At 42.1% G+C, this 24907-nt stretch overlaps 1 protein-coding gene across 1 annotated transcript in view; it reads left to right on the top strand.

Moving 5' to 3' along the window:
• Positions 1-2423: 2423 nt before the first annotated feature.
• prkcha (protein kinase C, eta, a) overlaps positions 2424-24907 on the top strand; it is a 55849-nt gene continuing 33365 nt past the window's right edge. Inside the window, exons 1-2 of the mRNA XM_007903837.2 lie at positions 2424-2798; positions 23493-23556. Of these exons, the coding sequence (XP_007902028.2) occupies positions 2454-2798; positions 23493-23556 (409 nt within the window). The 5' untranslated portion in view covers positions 2424-2453. The remainder of the gene's footprint in view (positions 2799-23492; positions 23557-24907) is intronic.

Raw genomic sequence — 24907 nt, 5'->3', positions numbered from 1 at the left:
GAGTTGCGTAATTATATAATGCCTGTCAGGAGATCAACTCAAAGTGCTTCACACAAACTGACTGGAACTTGAGCTTGGGGAAGGGAAAAGATCACAAGATTGTTTTGGCCTTAAAACACAGTAGGGAATTTCAATTTTAATCCTCATATGATCAGTTTGGGTGAATAAGGGCCTTTGACCCATTTGATCTCATTCTTCCAGAAAACCCACCATACTGTCACAGAAACAAGTTTTGTTTTAAGACGAATCCAGGGTCCTGGGGTCAACCACCCTTCCTGGGAATCTGTTGCAGTTCGTTAATTTCCTCTGGGGTAGAGAAAATCTTCCTGGTGTCTGTCCTAAATGACCCTTTTGCAACTCTACAGCTATCAACAACAACAAAATTACATTTATAGAGCACCTTTCATGTCGGGAAGACGTCCCAAAGCGTGGTGTGCTGTTGTTCCACTGTCTTTGGTATATTTTCAGGTTTTATATATTTAACCCCATTTGAAATGTTACACATATATCTGAGATACCTCCTTTTGTGGAGTCCTGTAGCTCAGTGGTTAGAGCACTCACTTTGCGAGCGCGAGACCTGAGTTCAATTCCAGGCAGAGGGCGAAACCTCGGGCAAGTTTCCTTACTCCACACAGAGCCTAATAATAATCCCTCCAAAACCAAAAACAATAATTAATTTTTAATCTACGACTGTTTATAATAATAATAATAATAATAATCCTTGCATTTGATATAGCGCTTTTCACGTCGGGAGGACGTCCCAAAGCGCTTCACAGAACACACACTGTAAAGTGAATCGACTGTATATTTGCGAGCGAACGCGGCGGCCGATTGCGCACAGCGATGTCCCGCAAACAGTCGTAGATTGAAAATGACCGATTTATTATTCTTGTTTTGGGGTTTGGGAGGAATTATTATTTGTGGGACACTCCTCCAACGCCAATCAATCAATCAATCAAACGAATGAATGATAATAATAATAAGGAATGAATGAATGAATTGAATGAATGAATGAAGTTGGCCAAAAAAAACCCAAAACCTTTAAATAAGGAGGAACCGCCCTACAATAAAACCCAAACCAATGACAACTAAATGTGGGTGTCATTGGCCAAGTCTGAGCCCCAATGGTGGGGTAAGTTTCCTGCTTTCTGGGTGTTGTGGTTCGAAGGCAACAATGTGTCCCAAAAACGCCCAGAAAATAAGGACTACAAACCCCAGAAAGCGGTGGCAACAAAACAGACCTTATTTTGGGGGAGAAAAAAAAAAGGGGGAAAAGACATCAGAGGGGACGTGTACCTGTGGGGGGTGAAGGGGGACTGTTCCACACACACACACACACACACACCCTCTTGTGATGGTGAGAGCAGCTCTTGTGGTAAAGGGGGAGTGTGTGGGGGGGTTTTGGTGGTGTTTTAGGGGGAAAGAGGGAATCCTTTTTTTTTGTGGAGGGGATCGCAGTCGAAACTCAGTGACAAGTGGATGCGGAAACTTGACGTTTGATCGCTTCCTGGTTTTTGTTTCACACACTCACACACTCACACACACAGAGAGAGAGAGAGAGAGAGAGAGGACTGCGCGCAAATCCACAGCACTGTTCACCATCTCCAACGTCCACACAGTCGCAGACACGACACCACACAGAGGAGGAGGAGGAGGAGGAGAAGTTTTGGTGACAGAGTGGCATCAAAACTCCCAGAGCAGTGAGTGCAGCTCTCAAAACCCCCTTCACTGGGTCTTCCATTTCATTTCCGTTTTCCACCTGAAAAGTCCTCGTTATATTTTTGTTTGGTGGTGGTTGTTGTTGTTGTTGTTGTTGTTGTGTGTTACAAGTGGGGGAGAGAGGAACTGAGAGCCTTCACCAGAGAGAGAGAGAGAGAGAGAGCTTTTGCTGTTGTTCACACAACATCTGGACTTGTTTTCTAAACACCTGCAATGTTTAGCATTCTCTCTCTTTTTTGGGGGGAGGAGGGGGTTAAGACCCACAATTTTGGGGTAAAACCCCCCCCAAAAAAAGGTCTTTTGAGCCAAATGTATTCCTACATTTAACAGGTGATGTGCAATCTGATGAGTGTTTTTTTTATATAAATGCATATTGAGTGCAATGTTCTTTTATATGCAGTATATGTATATATATATTTTTAAAAAGGTTCTTTTTAACTTCCTTTTGACCAGGTTTTTGGCTCAACTGTCTCATCTGTGTGTGTGTGTGTGTGTGTGTGTGGGGAGGAGCATAGACCAACCCTACAATAATACAGAGCACAGCAACACCTGTGTGAACCTCACACACAACATACACATAACACACACACACACACACGCACACAGCACAGGAAAAAATCCCTTTGAAAACCAGAGGTTGTAAATTGGAGCGGAATTTTGCAACCCTCAACCTTCTCCCCCCGGCCGGCCCCCCCCCCGGCCCCCCCCGGCGCCCGCCGGCCCCCGAGACCAGAATGGTGGTGTTCAGTGGGTCTTTGAAAGTGAAGATCGGGGAGGCGGTGGGCTTGAAGCCAACACGATGTGCCTTGAGACATTCCATCTCCAGCAAAAACTACCAACTCCTGGATCCTTACGTGATCGTCAAAGTGGACAACCGGCGGATCGGACAGACCCTGACCAAACAGAAAACCAACAAGCCCACGTTTAACGAGGACTTCAACACTGAGATCTGCAAGAGCAGTGAGCTGGAGTTGGCCGTCTTTCACGACACCCCCATTGGCTACGATGACTTTGTAGCTCATTCCACCTTGCAGTTTGAGGACCTGCTGAAAAATGGCACCACCACTTTCGAAGGCTGGGTGAGTTGTTCATAGCAATATTTACTGAACGTTTAATGTTTGATTTGGAATATTGATATTGAAGCTTCAGAAGTCTCTCTCCCCCCCCCCCCCCCCCCCGCCCTCCCCCGCGCCTCAAACCCCTACTCTGCATCCCCGCTTATAGACCTTCCTTCTCGACCATGTTTGCGGTCACCTTTTATTTAAGCGGTGCAGGGTGTGTGTACGTGTGTTGATTCTTCAGAAATGATTTAATGTGATAATTACACAAAATCTGTTGTGCGACATTCATTCTCCCCCCCACCCCCACCCCCTAACACACACACACACACACAAACACTTGCTTTTAAAGCACCTTTTGCGTGGGATGTATACGACGGTATTTTCACTCGTTACAATATATTTTTAAAAAAAGCGAAATTTAGGACTGCAGTGTTTTAGCCTGCGTTATATCTGATCTGAGGGTGCTTGATGTTCTAAGGCTGCCCTGGTAGCGCATTGAATCAATGACCTCTCGTAATGTGTATTCCTCCCCCACAGATCAGCACTAACCTTTCACTTCCCCCTCCTCCAACTTTGTGTAAGTGGCCGTTCCTACTTATGGTTCCTCACAACAACACAACACAACAACAACTTGAACTATATAGCACCCTCTACGCAGGCTGGCATCTCAGAGTGATTAACAGTGGCGGAGCCTGACTCTGAGCTGGTGGGGCTGGTGGGCTGGTGGGGAGGCGAGCGTAAGCACGGTCGAAGAGGAAGGTTTTCAGGCGGATCGAGCGGTGTGGGGAGTGCGGGGGTCGGTGAGGTTGGGAGGTGCCAGGGAGTGAATGGATTTGAACACGAGTGTGAGGATTTTAAAGTCGAACATTGGCAGCCAATTGAACTGATTTCTTCTTATCTATTCGTCCACAAAATATATACAGTCAATTCACTTTACAGTGTATTCTGTGAAGCGCTTGGAGGTGTCTCAACAGTTTAATAAGGTGCTACATCAAATGCGAGGATTATTATTATTATTATTACGTATTATACAGTAAGTACAGAACAGGACAGGGTTGGTTCATTGCACTGTGGTGAATTAGTTGATCTTTGACCCCTCCTCTAGTTTAATAGACTCAATGTGTGGAGTTTGTGGGTAAGGAGTTGCTGCCAATAAAGCATAGTAGGAAGAGGAAACCGGTGCTTAGTTATTGTTGATAAGACTGAGTGGAAAAATCGAAACAACGTGCTCTATTTCCCAGCAAGCTTTCCTTTCACCTGAGAGAAATATTAATAAAGTTTACCTGTAGTTGCCTTTTTTTAAAAAAAAATCAAATGTTCTTTCCTGGCGCTTTGTTTTAGAAAGTGAAGAACTTTTTAAACGAATAATGTGATTGCCTTTTTTTGCCGAATGCCTTTCTTTTTTGGCAGCTGAATCCTGAGCAGATTTATTGGTGGGGATTAAAAGATGTTTTCATGAATCCCTGAGTCTGGAGGTTTAGTAATATCCATTATCCTGAATGTTTTCTGTGCACCTGCATTCACTCTGTGTGTGTGTGTGTGTGTGTGTGTGTATAGAAAGAAACATAAAAACAGGAGGAGGCCATTCAGCCCTTCAAGCCTGTTCCACTATTCTATAAGATCATGGCTGATCTGTACCTCAACTCCAATTACCTGTCCTTGCCCCATATCCCTTGAAACCCTGATCCAACAAATATCTATCCACCTCAGTCTTGAAAATGTGAACGGATCGAGCACCCACATCCTTTTGTGGAGTCCTGTAGCTCAGTGGTTAGAGCACTCGCTTTGCAAGCGAGAGACCTGAGTTCCATTCCAGGCAGAGGGCGAATCCTTGGGCAAGTTTCCTTACTCCACACAGAGCCTAATAATAATCCCTCCAAAAACCAAAAACAATAGTAAAAATTGGTCATTTTCAATCTACGACTGTTTATGGGACATTGCTGTGCGCAATTGGCTGCCGCGTTCGCCCACAAATATACAGTCAATTCACTTTACAGTGTGTTCTGTGAAGCGCTTTGGGACGTCCTCCCGACGTGAAAAGCGCTATATCAAATGCAAAGATTATTATTATTATCATTATCGTTTGTGTGTGCACCTGCGTGCGTGTGTGTGTGTGGGGAGGGGGTGTTCATGTATGTATTGGAGAAAATATAAATATATGCAGTGAATCAAGGGCACCTAATGAAAAGCTTTCCCGTAGCATCTATTTATTAAATCTTTCATTTGTAATAAGACACTATATCAAATGCAAGGGTGATTATTATAGATTCAATTGGCTGCTGCATTTCACCCACAAAATTTACGGTCAATTCATTTTACAGTCTATTCTGTGAAGCGCTTTGAGACGTCTAGAAAAAGTGATAAGGCGCTATATCAATTGCAAGGATTATTATTATTATATTCACTCAGGTTACTTTCCATTAGCATTGCAAAGCTCAGTGATTTGCTCACACATACACGCGTGTGTGTATGTTCTGACCAAAACCCTCTGATGGTTTTTCACATCTTTATTTGACTTTCAGACCAGGATACTTCCTCATTCCATTGTAAATAGTAATTCTCAGTGTTGTCACCAGCAAGCTACACAGAATTCACTTGCCAGCTCTTGCCTTTTATCCGAATCTTAGTGACGATGCTGATATTCAAAACCTATAATGCATCCTCTTTGATTTTTGTAACACTTTTATGACCCCAATAGCGCTCCGAGACACTATCCTGCTCGAAGGGCACTATGTAAATGCAAGTTATTGTTGTGATACAAAGCATTATAATCTTGCATTCAATATAGCAGCTTATGACAGTGACATTTCAAAGCATTTCACAGGAATTTTACTGTGTATTTATAGGTGAACTTTGTAAATGTGTTTTTGAATATTGTCAGTTTCTTTTTACTTGACTGAATATAAGAATTGATACATATATACACTGTGTCTCTGTGAATGTGTATATAATGTGTATATATATATATACAATGTATATGAAATAATTAATTTAGTGCAACCAGAAACCTTTCAACAATTTTTTTTATTTAGCAATTTTCATTTAGCCGTTTAAGGTAAGCTCTCTAGTCCAGTCAGCTGTGAGGAAACCTGATCGATGCAAGTTAACCATCTGACATTGTTCGAGCATCGATTTCCAGTCACTACTCTCTCAAGAGAAGAAATGGAATGTTATTACGCAAGGAATCGCGTAAGCACAGCTGTGAGAGATGCGTGCAAATACTGTTCCTCACACGTTACATCTTTTCCCTCCTTCCCTCCTTTGCGGAAAAGCTCTGAGGTGAAGCTATGTGTTGCAATATCATTACAGATTGATTATCTATTGAAATGTTATGTTGACACTTTCATGAGGGATGATATCAATGCATTTAAAACTGCACAGTCTCCGGCAAATGCAGTCACTACATTTCAGAGTAAATCCTGTGAAGAGCATTGAGATGTCCTTTTGATATGAAAAGCGTGACATCACATGCCAGGATTACTATTAGAAATGCAGGTCTTTGTGCTTAATGTCCTTGAATAGGCTTTATCTGCCGTTGGAGTGATTCAAATAGGACACCTTTGTAACCATGATAAATATATAGTTTTTAATTTAAACAGTGTATTTTGTATTTTGAAATGTCTATAGTTGGTTGCAGAGCAGCCATGTTAGAAAATGGTTTTCGACAATCTTTCATTGAGTGAAATCAAACTAGCCATGACATGCCTGAAATCTACCTCGAATCTTAAACGTTTCCACGTCAAAATATCTGTCCGTTTAAAGATTTACTCTTTTTTATTTTCTCTTTTTTCTGGAAGTTGAATAAACTGGTGATCAAAGTTTGTAGAAATGAAAGGCGAAATACTGCAGATGCTGTAAATCTGAAATAAATAAGAGAAGTCGCTGGGAACACCCAACCGGTCAGGCAGCATCTGTGAAGAGAGGCAAGTTTCAGGTTGATGATCTTTTGTCAGAACTGGTTTCGTCAGAACTTTGTTCACAGAAATGATCTAAGTTACAAAATAACAATTTCAAAATGTTGTGTTTCACCCTGACATTGAGTCCTTAGTTTGTGAGGACTGACCTAATAATAATAATAATCCTTGCATTTGATATAGCACCTTAGAACGTCATTGAGACATCTCAAAGTGCTTCACAGAATATACTGTAAAGTGAATTGACTGTATATTTTGTGGGTGAAATAGTTAGTTAATTACTCTAACCCTCGGCTCTAATCAACATGCAAATGCCTGAAGCTAAACACAGTTAGGTATTTTAACACCTCACTGAATGTAACCACAAGCAGTTACCACAATTGCGTTCTTGTTTTCCAATGGTGGTCGATTCCCACTGATGCCACCTGTTCCTTTGGAGTATTAAACCTGTTCTAACCACCACCATCACCACATCCTTCTGTTTTGTTCCATCATCTCTCTGTAATACCTTGCCTTGTTTCCATTCAATTCCAAGTGCAAACCTGCTTGGAACAATACTGAACAATTGGTCTCACTTCTCACCAAATATTATTTAGTGTGAACTGCAGATCATTGTGACCTGGGTTTGCAGTTGCCTGAAGCAGTTAAGTTTCCATGTCCTACCAAATTACAGTGAATCTGTGACTATTTTGCGACATAGAGAAAGGGGGTTTCTCACGGTGTCCTGGCGCAAAATCCCCAAATAAAATTATTATTATGATTATTATTTTCCACCCTTTCAACTCCATAACAAAATACTGTAGAGCTCACGTAGTCATTGCATGCTAATCTAGGTTTGAGTTGTACTTGTATTTCGTCCACTAAATCTACAGTCAGTTCACTTTACAGTATATTCTGTGAAGCGCTTAGAGACGTCTTGAAGACGTGATAAGGCGCTATATCAAATGGAAGGATTATTATTAATAATATGATTTGATATAGCGCTTTTCACGTCGGGAGGACATCCCAAAGCGCTTCACAGAACACACTCTAAAGTGAATTGACTGTATATTTGTGGGCGAACGCGGCAGCCAATTGCGCACAGCAATGTCCCACAAACAGTCATAGATTGAAAATGACCAATTTATTATTGTTTTTAGTTTTTGGAGGGATTATTATTAGGCTCTGTGTGGAGTAAGGAAACTTGCCCAAGGTTTCGCCCTCTGCCTGGAATTGAACTCAGGTCTCTCACTTGCAAAGCGAGTGCTCTAACTACTGAGCTACAGGACTCCACTATTATTATTATTACTTGTGCCTTGGAGTTTCGAGTCCAACATTACCACTGGACCAGTGGAAGACCTAACCAACCTACTCAAACCTCTCCAATCTCAAGAGAGGTTCAGATGAAGAAGACTTGATCAATTCCTTCCAGAATACTCACCCCTCCCTTATCACAGTATTGAGGTGTTTCTTAAATGAGTCCAGCATCCTGGCCTCACCCATCCTTCTGAGTAACTCAATCCAGCTGTTAGTTACCATTGAGGTAAATAAATACTATTCTAAAATTTCTCTCTGCAGCTTTGAACCTGTGCCCTTTTCTGCTGCGTTGGCATTTCCAAAAGTAATGTTCTGGGTATAATTCCTTGATTCTAATTCTTGTAAATCTTATTTCTAAAAGGTTCCACTAAAACATCTCTTTTCAAGACTGAAAAGCCCAAGCTTCTCTGACTTTTGCTTACAGCTCATTTCATATTCTCAGAATCGGCCTCATTTGCTTCTTGGGACTCCCTCCTCACATGAAAAGCGCTATAAAATGCAGTGTTGTTGTTGTCGTTGGTGGTGTTGGGCCTCAGCAGTTCTCCTACTCTGCAACAATCAAAATGTAATTAATACTCCAGGTGTGGCCTGACCTGATCTGAACTTGATTTGTGGGAATCTGATCCAGATTGCTTTAGCAATGTAGACCAATATCATATTTGCCTTGTTTATTGCTGCTTCACATTTTGATATACCGAGTGAGTTATCAGTCAATCTTTGGTCTCTTTCAGTTCATCCTATACCTCAGACATCTCATTCATGTACATGTGCCTCCTATTGTTTACTTCCTATACGTATTGGATTCCACTTCCCAGTCATTATCCATGTGCGAACACGAGCAAGCTTTTTTTTGTAAGATCTTTGCTGCCTCCCCTGATTCCACAGCTCTCCCAATTTGGTATCGCATGCAAATTTAACTACTTTAGACTCAGATCCCAATGCACTGCAGTTCACACTAAATGATTTTATACTTTGCAATGGAACTTTAACACCTTGTGAAACGGTGAGAAGTGAGATCAATTGTTCAGTTGTGCTGTCTGCACTTGGGAATTGAATGGAAACAATGACACAGTGTGAGTTACAAAGGGCGGGTGGAAAAATCTTATTGAGAAATGTGGCCAGGTCGAAATTCTCCCACCCACCTCTCAAAAGGCAGATCTTGTAGTTAGAACTCCATCCCACAGTCCCTTCACCTCGCTTCCTCCCTCGCCTCCTTCAAGGCCGGTCTCAAGACCTTCCTCTTCGATCGTGCTTCAGTCGCCCTCCCACTTCTCTGCCTTCCCTCACCCCTACCCCACCCCTCCCCCATGTTCGGGTCCTGACCCCTGACTGTCCAGTGCCTTGGGACGTCCTTCCAACGTGAAAGGCGCTCTAGAAATGTAATTTTGTTGTTGTTGTGGTTGTAGATGTGTTTTATCTGTACAGAGAGATCAGGACAGCACTAAAGTCATTGAGGAGATTTAAAAAGTTAACTCAAGTCAGTGTTTCGGACCCGAGCTGGGGGTTGGGATTGGAGAGGGTGACCGAAGGCACGGCCGAAGAGGAGGGTCTTGAGACAGGTTATCTAGGAACTCATCTGAATCAGAGGAGGGAAAACTCATTCTAAATGTACATTATTTTTGTTTGGGAATGAACCTATGGTAAGGTGATCATAGGAAAACACTTGTGTATTCTTCTGTCCATTAACCAATTTTTCCATTTGCTTGTAAAATGTCTGTTTCCATTGAGTGAATGTCATTTTTATCTTGGTAGTTACGAGCTGACATTTGCTAAGTGTGAATACCTTACAACAACCGGTCAGTTTTAGTGTCTTGCTTCACAACTTCCTGTTATATTGTTCTGTAATGGAAGAATTATTAGTCCAAAACCAAGCAATTATTCCCCCACCTACAAGCACTCACGCTGCAATCTAGCCAACCAGAGAAACGTGTGGGTGTACTAGCTTTCTGTGTTGTGCACAATTGATGTTTTCTGATTGTTTGTTCAAAGAGGCAGTTTTTCTGTAGAGCATTTCTGCATCTGGTCTGTGCCTCTAAATCCATCTAGTTCGTCAGTGTCTTCATTTGGTCTTACTTCCAATAAATTGTTACTTCTAGTTTAACCATCCTTTGGATTTTGGTCACCCTCGTACCAAAATAAATCACCAGTGATCTGCTATGTTAAGAAGTGCCTTTAACGGATAAAACAATAACCCAAAGACACACATTTAATAACCAAAAGGTACCCATTTTTACTGTGACTCTGTTTTTTTAAAGGCTTTGCTTAATCTGCTTCTTGTTCCACTTACCTGTCTGGTGGAGGTGAAGTGTGTTAACTTGGGAAAACTGGAGGACTGTGTGTGGGACTATATGATTTCTGAGTATCCTTATATATTTATTAAAAGGCTTGGCTTCGGCAAGTACCTGACAGACCTGCGGAACAGGTTATGCCTCTCATTCTCGTTCGGCCAAAATATTTTAACGTTCAACAAAAACAAGTGCTGGAGGTTTCATAGAGTAGCTTGAAGGATGAGAGCACACATACCACTGAGGTGTTGTGGGAGTGGTGTGCGTGGTTGAGCTGCCTGCTTCATTTCTCATTGCTAAATACAATTTAGAGGCTCCCCTGATTGCCTTGTAGATAAAGGCGCCATCCGGTGCAACTGTTAAGTGGACTTTGTCTTAGGCACTGCAGTCAAAAGAGCCTCTGAAATTCACAGTCTGGACCAACGACTGATGAAATACCAGAGGGCCCATAGCAGCTGTTGTGAACAGGTTGCTCCGAGCAGAGAAAAGGAGTCCAATAGGAGGAGAAGAGGACAATTAGTTAGGAGAAGGGAGAGCACAAAGTATACAATCAGTTCACTTCACAGTGTATCCTGTGAAGCGCTTTGAGACGTCTCGAAGACGTGATAAGGAGCTATATCAAATGCAAGGATTATTATTTGGCAAGGCAGAAGAAATATATTGGTTCATGTTTTGGCCAATCTTAGGCTCAGACGCCTGAAGCATCCAATGGTGCTGGCTTTGTGAACTTTGCATTAAAATTTAAGATTGTATAGAATTTGGCAAAATTCTGTGCCTTTATTTGGAACCCGATTTTTCTCCCCTCCAACCCCCCACTCCCTCGCCACCCCACATTCCTTGGGTTTCTTCTGGTTAAAGGAATGGCATGCCAGCTTCCAAACTACCACTTAAGAATTTTGCAAATTTCTACAGAATCTTAAATTATAAGACAATTGTCTTGAGGCTGAGACAACAAGCAATTTATGGACCTGTGGAATTTTGAAGGGTATAATTTTATGTAATGGTCGGGTCTGCCTATTTGTGGGTTCAGCCTTGCTTCACTTTATATCACATTTCAGTGGCTTCGTATGAATAATATTGATAACCATTGCTTTTGATATAGCACCTTTCAAGTCGAGAGGACGTCCTAAAGAGCTGTGTAAACAGACACTCACTATGCTTCACAGTACGCTTCACTATAAAGCGCTTTCAGACATGCTCTCAATGTTAAAGGCCTTATATCAAATGCAAGGAGTTTTATTTTGATATATTGTTAGGTAGAGAATTCTCTGGCAGCCAGGATCTCGGTTGATGATTGATACTGACCAGCAGAATAAAAAGATCGAGTGAAAGGGTGGTGGAGGCCGATTCGATAACAACTTTTAAAAACGCGGTGGACGGGTATTTGAGGAGGACGGGTTTGCAGGGTTATGGGGAAGGGGCTGGGGAGTGGGATTGACATTAATTGCTCTATTCAAAGAGCCGGCACAAACTCGATGGCCTCTTTTTGTGCTGTACGATTCTATGATTCTATGAGTGCCTGAGAACGAAGGGCACAGCATTGTCTGTGTCACACAGACCTCATTGCATTGTACATGCGGTCAGATTGTGGGTTTGTTTGCAAACTCATAAACTGGCTTGCAAACATTTTTCTTCACACCTACCATAGTATTGGAGCAGTTTCACCTGGGTCAGTTCATGTACGGTTTCAGGCATTCATATCTAAAAAGGAATTATTGTAGAGTGCGGTGACTTGTGTTTTCTAGGTGAACAGAATTTTTATCTTCTGCCATCACACCCCTCCGCTGCCCACCTATCAATCTGTCTATGTTTAAATTGTTAGGGATCAAGACAAAAGGACTGACATAGTTTTGCTCTCAAGCCCCATCTGGGCCTTGTTAATCTTCGAAGAAATTTCACAGCTTCACAGACTACCCGCTGGCTCTCACTGCAGGGACAACAGTTCATGCCAGGTAACTTGATCACCCAACAGAGAAGGTAGTCAATGCCAACTTTCCCCGCAACAGTTAAAAGCTGAAATGTAGATTCTGTGTGCGGATTCTATGTCTGCGTAAAGTGCTACAGTGAGAGAGTTCCATAACTCATTGCTCTGCATTAAGGAGAGGCAAGACTGGACTTGCGAGGTGTTCTTGCAAATCAGTATTGTGCATCGCTGTTTAAACCCAACCCCGAGGAAGCAAAGCGAATAAACTCGGTTGATTTTCTCATCATTTCCCATTTTTTTTCATTTGGAAAATTGTTCAGTGCAGGACTCTTTTTTTTTTGTTTGTTTGTTCAAAGAGTTCAGGTGAAACCGAGAGAAAATCGAAGCTGTCGTCTGGTCTTGAGCAGAGAAGACTAGACACGGATGAATCAGCAAGTGCCATCCCATTCTTTGGTGCGAGCAAGCATTAAAAACGGGCGATTACATGAGAAATTACACAAAGTATTTGGAACAAGTTGCTACAAGCGGGGTTTGAGGCCAAGTTAATTTCAACGTTTGAGAGGTGAGGATAAAAGATAAGCGCTTGAAGGATGAGGGTGTAGATGGTCACGGGAAAATCTCAACAATCCTTGCATTTAATATAGAGCCTTATTGCTGTGAGCAATTGGCTGCCGCGTTTCACCAACAAATATACATTCAATTCACTTTACAGTGTATTCTATGAAGCGCTTTGAGACGTCTCGAAGACGTGATAAGGCGCTGTGTCAAATGCCAGGATTATTATTGTTACTACATCTTCGAGACGTCTCAAAGCATTTCACAGGATTTTAACTGAAGTGCCATATGTGACATGGGTGAAGTGAGTGTATCTCTATGGCGTCGGAGAGAGGTGCAGAACAACACAAGCACAATGGGCTGAATGTTTTAAAGGTCTATCATCCTATGAATCAAGGCCAGGCCTTGAGATGTCTTTCATGGTCAGGGAGAGGTGGGGTGATTTGGGTGGTTCCTCAGCTTGCCCTGATGGGAGTTTAATATTTTAATTATCTGGGTGGTGTTTTCATTTTTTTGCATGGAAATCAGCCAAGACTCCAAACCCAAACATTGGGAAACATTACCAACCAGCCAACGCTGACGCTTCTGTTGCAAGGCAAACCTTGTACAACGTAAATGAGCTCTACAACTGCCTCACCCATTTGCTTTCAGACACAGACTGTTGTGTTAGTTCCCAGGGAATGGGCCAGTTTGTGTGGTCTCTCTGCTAAAGGGTGTGGTGTTTGAATGTAAGTAATGTCACTTACTCACTCAACTCACTCACTCACTCACTCACTCGATAATGCATAAATCATAGAAATAAAGGAGTTAATTGCAAAATAGCTGTAACTTGTTCTGGAGGCTCAGAAACCGTTCTAGAGAGGGAGGGATAGGCTCAGAACTATTACTAGGGAAACAACAGATAATAGAAGGAAACAGTCGGAGGAAAGGATTAGGGATAGAGGTTTGTAGAGGAGTGAGAACCCATTTCCAGAGGCCCAGAAAGCTATTCGAAATCAACAGCACGAGTATTACTGGACTCATTCCAAAATAAGCACCCATGTTTATTGACTTCTTTGCCCATTAATCATAACCCAGCGATAGTATTGCCAACAAAACAGTGCAGGATTTCTGCATTAATATAAGAGAAGGACTGACAGACAAATGTGTGTGCGTGCGTGTGTGTGTGTACACGCCAATACAGTATTGTATATCTTTTTCTTGCATTATTTACAGAAGCCTGCACACTTGAAGGGTGTAGTTGTGTAGCTTGTTATTTTTCAGGAAGAATAACAGGGTTGAATTTGTGGCATTTTGTAACCATTCGTTCAATAACATATGTTTTAACTGAGATTTCTAACATATTCGGCATTTTTGAAATTGGATGGGAAATATCATCCAATTGCTGGGAACAAAAACAGCGTGGTGAGACCATACTGTACTGTCTACAGTTCTGGTCTCCGCAGTACAAAAAGGATATTGGAGAAATCGAGAAGGTACAGAGGAGGGCAACCAAAATGACTGAGGGAATGGAGGGACTCGACTATGAGGAGCGACTAAGTCAATTGGGCATCTGCACGCTGGAAAAGAGAAGATTGAGAGGCGACATGATTGCTGTCTTTAATATTCTAAAGGGGCAAGACAATATAGATCCTGACGGGCTGTTTCAACTTATCCAGAATAATACAACCAGAGGACACGGCCAGCGATTGAAGGGGGTAAAATCACACTTTCCAGCAGAGTTTACTCCTTTGGATTTGGACAATGTAGCTGATTTTCCCCCATTTCTATCTCAGGTTCCTGCGGTCAGTAATGTCCCTATTGTCCCTATATTCAGGGTTCGACCTTGAGACTTTCGGATCCTGTACTGTTCAGTCTTGCACCAGCCGATGGCTTTATGGACTGAGCTGTTAGAGGAACAATGTGCTTTCTATCTAATTGGAAATCTGAGACCATAACCTCGGTTAAACTTGTGTACATTCAGTACTATTCTCTGACCTATTGTGTCAGCTTATGGCTTCAGTGGAAATAATGCGAAAATACTCAGCAGCAGCTTTCAAAATCCCCTTTCAGCAAAATCGGATTGAAGCTGAATTTTCATTGCAAAACTGGACCTTCATAGATTCAAGCTTGCACTCTGAGTGAGGGGTGAAAGAAACTGAACAGCTGTTTCACTTAATCTTACTTGTATTCGCTGATGGTGAAGGCATTTAGTCCTTTCTACGGAGTCCTGTAGCTCAGTGGTGAGAACACTCGCCTTGCAAGCAAGACACCTGGGTTCAATTCCAGGCAGAGGGCGAAACCTTGGGCAAGTTTTCTTACTCCACACACCTAATAATAATCCCTCCAAAACCAAACAATAATAAATTGGGCATTTTCAATCCACGACTGTTTGTGGGACGCTGCTGTGTGCAATTAGCTGCCGCATTTTACCCACAAATATACAGTCAATTCACTTTACAGCATATTCTGTGAAGCGCTTTGAGATGTCGAGAAGACATGAAAAGCACTATATCAAGTGCAAGGATTATTATTATTATTACTACTAATGTTTTTCCAAGTGCCCGTGGGTAGCAAGTTGTAGACAATCCAATAACTCGAAGAATAAAGAGATTTGCACGAGGGAGGACTTTAGGATGGGTATTCTGGAAGGATGAGATCAAATTGGTCAAATGGTCTTCTTCTTACTCCGAAACTCTCTTTTGAAGAGATTACAACATTTAAAGCTCTTCCATGTGTCAGTCAGGCTTTTTTTTTAATTTAATGTACATTATGCAAGGGTGCTTTTATTCCATTTGGATCTGTGTTTTGCAGTAAAATATATTAGGTTAATAGCCAGGGAGTTTGGGAGTCGTTGATGTAGGACAACAGCCGAGAAGGACATAGTGGGTTTGATTTAATTACTGCATATTTATCGAATGATAATCTACAGTCAATTGCCAGGTACTAGAAGACAAAGCACATTACAAAAATATAGTTCAGAGACTCACCTGTTATTTTGCCTCATTTAATCCCTTAAAAGCGTTCTCGCTACCATTTTTGACAGCAAAGAGGTAATGAAAAGGCTGAGTGTCACACACTGGATAGGCACAGCAGATGGCTGGAGGTGTGTTGCGAGGTTGGATGCTGTCCACTTTTGTAGTACGCCATCAATTGCGAGATTAATTTCTACAGCTACTTCTAAAGCCTGTAACCTTGGGTGTTCCCAGCATCTTTTCTAATAAATCCACCTCCCAGCTTGCTGTTTTAATTAAAAATTCACATCCACTACACTTAGGGCAATTATCTTTTTTAAGATGTTTTGATCTTCTAATCTAGACCAGTGGTGGCCAACCTTTTTGGGTAATAAATCTTCTTGATTGAATATTTCTTGATTTATGGCATAAATCGCCATTGGTCTTACTGCTCCTCGCCTCCTTCAAGGTCCGTCTCAAGATCATCCTCTTTGTCCGTACCTTTGTGAGGCTTGAACTGACTCTGGAGCGAGATTGCTGTAGGCTGAGCCAGGCGAACCAGATCCCTGGCGTTGTCAGGTGACCTCAAGTAACGTGATCCACACCAACAACAACAACGTGCCAGGACTTAACCAGCTCAGACGCAGAATCCATGTTGCATGTTCGCATCCGCCTTCAAAACACACGGTCATTACACTGGACAGTAAAGCGCTGTGAAGCACTTCAACAATGTGAAAGACACTCTACCAAATGCAAGGATTCTTATCATTGTTACCCTTCCCTTTTTATTTCACACTGACAAAGAGTAATAGAGAAATGGAGAAAATCCTCCACAATTTCAAAATTGAAGATGATGATTTTTAGGATGAGATAATAATAATAATAAGATGTTGCATCTTAGCCTCCGATCTCCATTCAGAGTCCACCCTACTGAACAGTGTTTGTTTATGTGTGTGTGTGTGTGTGTGTCTGTCTGTCTGTCTGTGTGTGTGTGTGTGTGTCTGCCTCTGTGTGTCTGCCTCTGTGCGTCTCAGTTTGTGTGGTGAGGACAGAATTGAACTCAGCTACAGCTAAGTAAAAACAATTGCCATCAAGGCTAATGCATACTCAAGAGTGAGAATTGCTGCCAGTAAAAAAAAGGGAATGAGATGTCCCTCCACGCCGGGCAGCGGCTACCGATGGTGGAGAGGAGGATTCGGGGGACATGGAGGAGACTGGACCCAGTAGAGCAGAGGCAGCGGATACTGCTGTGGGGAAAGAGGAGGTTAAAGAGATGGGGGGGGGGGGGGAATAGAGGGATTTAAACACTACAGTGAGGATCTTGAAGTCGATCTGCTCTGTGACAGGGAGCCAGCGGAGTTTGACAAGGACTGGAGTATCGAGGCACGAAGATCGGTGCGGGTGAGAATGCGGGCGGCGGAGTTTTGAATGAACTGGATTTTGTGAATAGTGGAGGAGGGGAGACCGGCGAGGAGGGCATTAGAGTCGTCCAGCCGAGAGGTGACAAAGACACGGTCAAGGGTTTCGGCAGCTTTTGGGGTGAGGTATTGTAGGAGACAGGCAATGTGGCCGAGGTGGAAGAAAGTGGTGCTGGTCAGGGACCAGATGTGGGGGTGAAAGGAAGGAGGTGAGTGCACCAGTTGAGTAAGGACCTTTCAGGAGGTGCTTGTGTAAAGTTGCAATTTACCTTTATTTAAAATTCATAGAACACTTCAAGCAAAAGCAGAAATCAGAATAATTTTGCATGTACCAAACTGCTCTGATGAATACTCACTGAGCGTTTTGTTAGCCGATGAAGCTGATGAGCTCATTGAGTGTTTTACGAGCTGATTGCTACAATAAATGTATGATTCAATTTTTCCATTACCCCCAGCTATTGCCATTGTATAATAATAATCCTTGCATTTTGCACAGCACCTATAAAGGTTGAAACATCTCTGAACGCTGAACAGGTATTTACAATCAAGTTCAGTGACTGTATTTATAGCCAAAAGCAGAAGCCAATCTGTGCACAGCAGGTGGTACAACAAGCTATTGGTAGAGATGGACATAGAGAGTTCATTTTAGGGTGTCAACAGGGGATCTGAAACTTCTCTCTTTCTCTGTCTCCCTCATTCGCCCTCTCCCAGGTGTGGATTGGAAACTTCAGAGGAAGTGGTTGAACGGTAGATAATTATTCAGGTACAAAGGGGATGATAGCTTATAGACTTTAGTTGAGATGGTTCCGAGTCATATGCAACTGGCAGCTTAGTTTGCAGACTGCACCTCTGTGCTCTAAGCCTCTCTTCCAAAACCACTTTGCCTTGCTGCCTCTTATCTCGCCTTCAAAATCCTCCTTTAAAACCATCACCTCTTTATGGCAGTGCTTTGGGTAAACTTTCTCACTTGCATTGTCAATTGGTTGAAACATTCTGCAAAGACAGCAGTGATATTTCTGTACGTAACCTTGACGTGTTGCCACATGGGAGGTCACGTAAGCAGCCCTTTAAGTTCAAATAACTTGCCAACTCATTGATCCCAATAGAGTTGTTTTCCTTCCTTATTCTGATAACTGAGGAAATGGCCTCCTTTTTTACTTCCTCTCAAGGCCACAGTTAGAGAACTATGTAAAGCAGACATTGACATTGGAGAATCATTGCTGGAAAAAGCTTTACATTGTGTTGACATAATTGATTTTTTCCCCCCCACTTTCCTCACTGTTTCTGCGTCTTTTCCCCCTCTGGTTGTCCTGACAAAGATTTTCATTTATAACATTGAATGAGATCGCTCTTTGCGAGCGCAACTTGGGTTTTGCAAAAGTCCACGTTTTTATTTGATGGGTGGGTTGGTCTGGATCTCAAGGTACCTTGTTTATATTTTGCACAGGTGTTTAAGTGGATTGTGATGCAAGTAAGTGTGTGTGTGTGTATTGACATTTTCCTCTGGAATGGAGTGTGCATTCTCTGCTCAGAGTGATGCACTTTGCTTACCATATTCTGGACAGTATTGGGAAAATTTGGGCATGACTTGGGGAACCCCAATGTGTGCCTCAGGGGCACTGCTGGAGTTCAAACAGCTAAAATCGGGTAGCTTCAAATGAGACACTGTCGTGTCTGTGCCAGTTAATATGAGATTGCAAGGAAGGCAATTCTTGTGCATGCCTAGTACTCATAGAGGAGGAAGGAAAATAGCAGAACAATCAGCCGTTCATTTCTAGTTCCAGATTTCTTGAGATTGTTTCCTTAAAAGGATGCCTCCAAAGCACAGTCGTCCATAAGTTTATGCTTGAGTGCTTTCCGTGTGTGACCGATAGGATTATAATCAGGCGTTTGTGTCAAACATATATCCAGTCAAAGACTCCCAACAAGAGGACAAGCAACAAAAACAACCACAGCAAATTGCATTTGTTTAGCTCCTTTCACGTCAGGAGGACGTCCCGAGGTCCTGGAAATCTCGTACTTACGTTTAGAGTTGGATGGAGAAATTTCAGGAAGTTTTTCTTTAACCAGAAAGTAAATGACAACTGGAATAGGTTACCAGGATGAGTGGTTGAGACCAGGACATTGGACTCATTTTAAATTAAACACAGCTTGATACTATGATGGGAAATCAGTTGGGTGGATATTCTGCAAAATTTGATCATATGAGCCAAAGGGTCTTCATGATCCAAGCTAATCTTGTGATTTTATGATGCGGTGAAGATATTTTCCCCAGCTGATGTTTGTACTTTGAATAATTCAGTCTGTCCATTGTACAGGTACCTGTTCATCCTTCAGATTTTCCGCTTATGAATATTTCATGAAAATAACTTGTTGGCTTTTCTTTGAAAGACGGACACCACATACAATTGAATTGTGGTGCTCTTGTGTTCGCTCAGGAGGAATGGCGACATTCAGTTTGTTTTGCTTCAACATCAGGGTGTCAGCCTGACTCAATTGTTAGCACTATGAGTCAGAAGATTGTGGGTTCAAAGCCACATCTATGTTGATACTGCAGTGAGATGCTTTCTTCTCTTTAACATCCTCCTGAACTGGCAGAGGGGACAGAGAGTCAGCCTAGGGTATCCAAATGCGAGACACTGGGTTTATGGTTTTTGACAGCTATTAAGAAGAACCAGCTTCCAAAATAAAACCGAATATAAGAATTTTTCATAATTCCACGCAATCTTAAATTTTAAGTCAAAATTATCTCGGGGGCTAAAACGAGGTGGAATTTCAGCCATCAGATGAGGTCACAGGATTGTGTGGAATGACCCCTTCCCCCTTCTTGGGGTGTTTTACAGTTGCACTTTCAAAGGTTGTTTAAGTGAAATTTGGGGATCGTTCGATGGTTTAAGCTTGCAGTGACTGCCATCCCCGCATATGTTGTCTTCTATTCACTGTTTAAAGGTTGCTCCGTGGTAGAATATTATCTGGAACAAGTTGAATTATTATTTTAGACTGTTTTCATACTCAAACCCTAAATTCTCAATGCCTTGCAATCTCCCTCCCTGCCTTCACGCACCTTGGGATGTCCTCCCGATGTGTAAGGCGCTATACAAATGTATTTTGTTGTTGTTGCTTGTTAAAAAAACTTATCTCTTCGACTGCACTTTTGGTCACCTCTCTTCTTACCACTGACACCATCTTCTGTGAAGGACTTTGATAAATTTTCTTATATGAAAGGCGTTACTATTGCTATCAGTACTATCAATCCTTGCATTTGATATAGCGCCTTATCGTGTTGTTGTGATGCCTCAAAGCGCTTCGCAGAATATATTGTAAGTTGAACAATAAAACCAAAATAAAATGCAGGGATAAATTTCACGGTGCCGATGGTGTGTGGAGCTATCCAGCAAAGCCACGTCGAGCGAAGTGTTACCTTTCACCATCGTCCACGAAATCGACAGCGTTTTCACATTGCACCAGAAATGAGTTTCGTCTGCTCACAATGCCAGACCGCAGTGTGGATCTGAGCTCAATGGAGCGGTTTGTCACCCAAAGGCTCGACAGATTGTGTTTGTTTTCCACATTTGTGTCGTGGGTGTAAGAAGAAGATGGGATTCAGCTAAAGTCACTCAGCTCAGGAAGTTCCCCTGTCGATGTGGGCAGATTTTTTTGCTGTTCCCACCTGTGCTGGAATAAAGCCCATCTTCCTCTCTCTGTGCCCTGTTGAATCTGGAAATCTGATGGTATTTCCAGCCTTCCGCTCTGCAGTCTTTCCTGGCTCGGAGTGGAGTCTGTTACCTCCGTGAGCATCTGCTTCAAACGCTGCCTGCTGAATCGCTCTCTATCCAGTTCTAAAAAAAGGGCTTCAGTTAATTTGCCTCCTTTCACTCTCCAGGCGCACTGTAATATGACATCTCATTCCCTTTTTTTTACTGGCAGCAATTCTCACTCTTGAGTATGCATTAGCCTTGATGGCAATTGTTTTTACTTAGCTGTAGCTGAGTTCAATTCTGTCCTCACCACACAAACTGAGACGCACAGAGGCAGACACACAGAGGCAGACACACACACACACACACACATAAACAAACACTGTTCAGTAGGGTGGACTCTGAATGGAGATCGGAGGCTAAGATGCAACATCTTATTATTATTATTATCTCATCCTAAAAATCATCATCTTCAATTTTGAAATTGTGGAGGATTTTCTCCATTTCTCTATTGCTCTTTGTCAGTGTGAAATAAAAAGGGAAGGGTAACAATGATAAGAATCCTTGCATTTGGTAGAGTGTCTTTCACATTGTTGAAGTACTGCACAGCGCTTTACTGTCCAGTGTAATGACTGTGTGTTTTGAAGGCGGATGTGAACATGCAACATGGATTCTGAGCTGGTTAAGTCCAAGCAAGGAAAGTCTGTATGTAGTTCCTTTTAATAAAAAAAAATCATTCAGCAAACAAAAGATACTTAACTACAAAGGATTCGGCAAACACTGAGAGATTATAATGCTAGATTTGAGAGGTTGATTTGACTCCCGCAGAACACGAGCAAAATACCAACCCATCCATAGCAGTGATATCACATGCAGCAACACTGAACATCTCACAAATTGATGCATGTCATCTGCCAAATTTAACACAGGCTGACCAATTTCCTTGACGTACAGTACAATATTTCCTGAAGTGAACAAACTGAATGTGATAAGTGAGAGAGAGAGAGATCGTGTCCTTTTATTGAAGTTTATTTGGAGTGCTCGTGGCTGGAGTGGCTGAATCCGAGTCAACTGAACCCTGAAGCTTGGATTACGACCCGTAGGTTTCACCTGACCTGACCCCCCACCACCACCCCCAGCCCCCTTCACAGTCAGAGGCAAGACGCTCCATTCTCCTTCACTCTCTCTCATCTCCTCCGCGTGTTACATTCAATCGCTGGCTTTTGGGGCCATCACTCGTAAGGACCATGTCAATAATTCCGTTAAATTGGCCTTGAATGCCCATTGGCTGACCCTGAGCGATTCTCGAACCCATTCCCTGTTAAAACATCTTTTTTTAAATATCCCATTAACTCCCAATTGTCTTATAAAAAGTAAATTTAGGAGATTGCAATCTGTAGGCTAAGTAGGGCAGAGAGATTTTGTGGTTACAGATAGAATGTAAACACACTGATGTCTGCAGGTTAAAGTCATTTAGTGATTATATTGACAACAGATAACTAAAATAGTGATATTTAACTGGTGGTTCAACCTCAGAACTTGCAGAGAAAATATGCGAGCAAACTACTTGCAAGTACACGACTGGTAATAATCCGTCAAGAAAAAAAATTGGTCACTTCAATCCACGACTGTTTGTGGGACTCTGCTGTGCGCAATTGGTTGCCGCATTTTGCCCACAAATATACAGTCAATTTTACAGTCTATTCTGTGAAGCGCTTTGAGACGTCTTGAAAAGCGTTATATCAAATGCAAGGATTATTATTATTATAAGTAGATGTTTGTGTCTGTGAAAGTCAAATGACAAAAACAGTAATAATAATAGATTAGATATTAAATAATCCTTGCATTTCATACAGTGCCTTTCATATCAGGAGAATGTCTTAAAGTGTTTCACAGAATATACTGTAAGTGTTTTCTTTAAATACAGTCAAGTGTGATCCTCTATGCGATTGTGCATCAGAGATGTGTGAAAAATGCAGTCAGGTCCTTATTCACAATTGTTTCTGCCTTTCTGCGAAATTAAAGCTGCAAAATGTGTAGAATGTGTATGTACCGTTAAATAAAATAAAAACAATAATAAAAATAATCAAAAAATATAAGGACAGGAATGGGTTATAGGGACAGTGGTTGAGGCCAGGCCACTTGATTCCTTCTTACAAAAAAATCTTGATTCTGTGATGTTAGAATGATCGGGTGGATGTTCTCGAAAGATAACAATCTTTGCATTTGATATAGCGTCTTATCACATCATTGAAACGTCTCAAAACGCTTCACAGAATATACTGTAAAGTGAATTGACTGTGTATTCTGTGGGCGAAAAGGTGAGGTGAAAGGGCCCAAAAGGCCTTCTTCTTAATCCAAACTAATCTTATCAACATACAGTTTTGCTGCGATAAACACAAAGGTGAGATATTAAAGATATCTAACGACTGTGGATATGACCTGAGCAGAAGGTATGCCCTCTGGTGAGCAGGGAAGGCGATGGATGGGCATAAAGTCTTTGGCTGTTTTGAATTGGCCTCATTGGCAGTTATTTTGCATGGAATTGCTATGATCTTCTTTTATCCAGACCCATAGCGATCAGTGGAAGATTGTGCGTTTCAGTGTGTGTGTGCAAGGTCACGAGTGCTGTAAACTAGGACATTTTGCATTATGCACATCTCCTTGATCACCTCCATTTCTTTCCTAGATTGATTTGGAGCCTGAGGGCAAGATTTACATCATGGTCGAAATGAAGGACGTTTCTTGTGAAGGTAAGATCCTGGTTTGGGTCTTGGTAAACAAGACCCTATTTAGCACAGTTCCACTTTTTAACTGCGTGAAATGATACATATCTAATTTGCAGCCACAACAAACAAAANCTTGCATTTTTTAAAGCGCTCTGTGATGCTACCCTGAATGAGGGGCGGACGTGAGGGTGGAAAAGGCAGGGAAATGGGAGTGAATGGATTGCTCTTTCAGCGAGCCAGCAAAGACATGATGCACTGAAGGTGCATCAGTGCTGGGAATTTCAAGGAGCTAATTAACTGTGTGCCTATCACTGTTACTTAACGGTACCCGATTCACTTGATTGTCATGAAGTGTTTTCATTTGTCACCGGGCCTTGGTTTGTGCAAGCGTCTTCACTGATGTGTTGCAGCTTTGCTTTTTGTTTGTAGAAGTTAACACTACTTTCTTGCATGTGTTGGGCTGGGTGTGAGGCGAGTGGCAAGAATGTACGCGACTTGCTTTACACTTGAAGTTCTGATCGAAGAACATGTACAGAAGCCTGAGTTTCTATTTCCTGTAAGAGAACCCACTTTTCAGATAATAAATAGCACGTTTGCTGTGCATCCAATGACTACACTGCAATTTAATACATGTCATTTGCAAAGGCATTGCACTGCTGATCATTCTCTCTTTTGGATGCAAATGTTATTTCTGAAATCTTCTACTGGGGGAAAAAATTCTTGTGAAGAACTTCAACAGCCAAAAGTCACTCGTGAAATGAAACGCTTATTCAAAAGTCCCTCAAAGAGTTACCTATATTTTGGGCTGCATTCTGCTGATTTCACGTCTCCTCCACTGGAAAGCAGCTCTACTTGTTGTTGTGGCTACTGAGCCTTGCATGGGGACAGAAAATTGCACAGGACATTAACATTTTGGAGTCTGTCACATGCTGTAGGTGTGTGACAGCTCTGGTAATATTGTAATCCTTTAAAGTTAGCGAATAACAAGAATTTTATAGGCATCCAGCTAGTTTCGGTAGTTCTAAATCCGTGTTAATGAGAAAACTTTTTTTNGCATCGAATTCTCTACACAAGACTTGAATTTGCTCTTGATTTACCAAAAGCTATTTTGTGTGAAATTGTCAGGAACCCAAATCAAGTATGAAAGTTTTAACTCAGGCACTGCTGCTCAAACCACCACTCGAATCTGATGCAACTTAAGTGCATGTAGCCGGTTAAAAACCACAACCTCACTGAAGCTTAGTGTAAAACTAGGGGTGACCTGCAAATGTCTCTTACGCCTACCCTGCGTGTATGTATGTGTGCGTCTCTCTCTCTCTCTCTCTCTCTCATTCTCTTTCTGTCTCAACCCACTCTTTCCTCCTCCCCTTCCCCC

The sequence above is a fragment of the Callorhinchus milii genome, unplaced genomic scaffold, assembly GCF_018977255.1.
Source record: "Callorhinchus milii isolate IMCB2004 unplaced genomic scaffold, IMCB_Cmil_1.0 Scaffold9, whole genome shotgun sequence".
In the NCBI taxonomy this organism is placed as follows: domain Eukaryota; kingdom Metazoa; phylum Chordata; class Chondrichthyes; order Chimaeriformes; family Callorhinchidae; genus Callorhinchus; species Callorhinchus milii.
The sequence above is the reverse complement of the archived record's forward strand: the minus strand, read 5'-3'. Positions and strand labels throughout refer to the sequence as shown.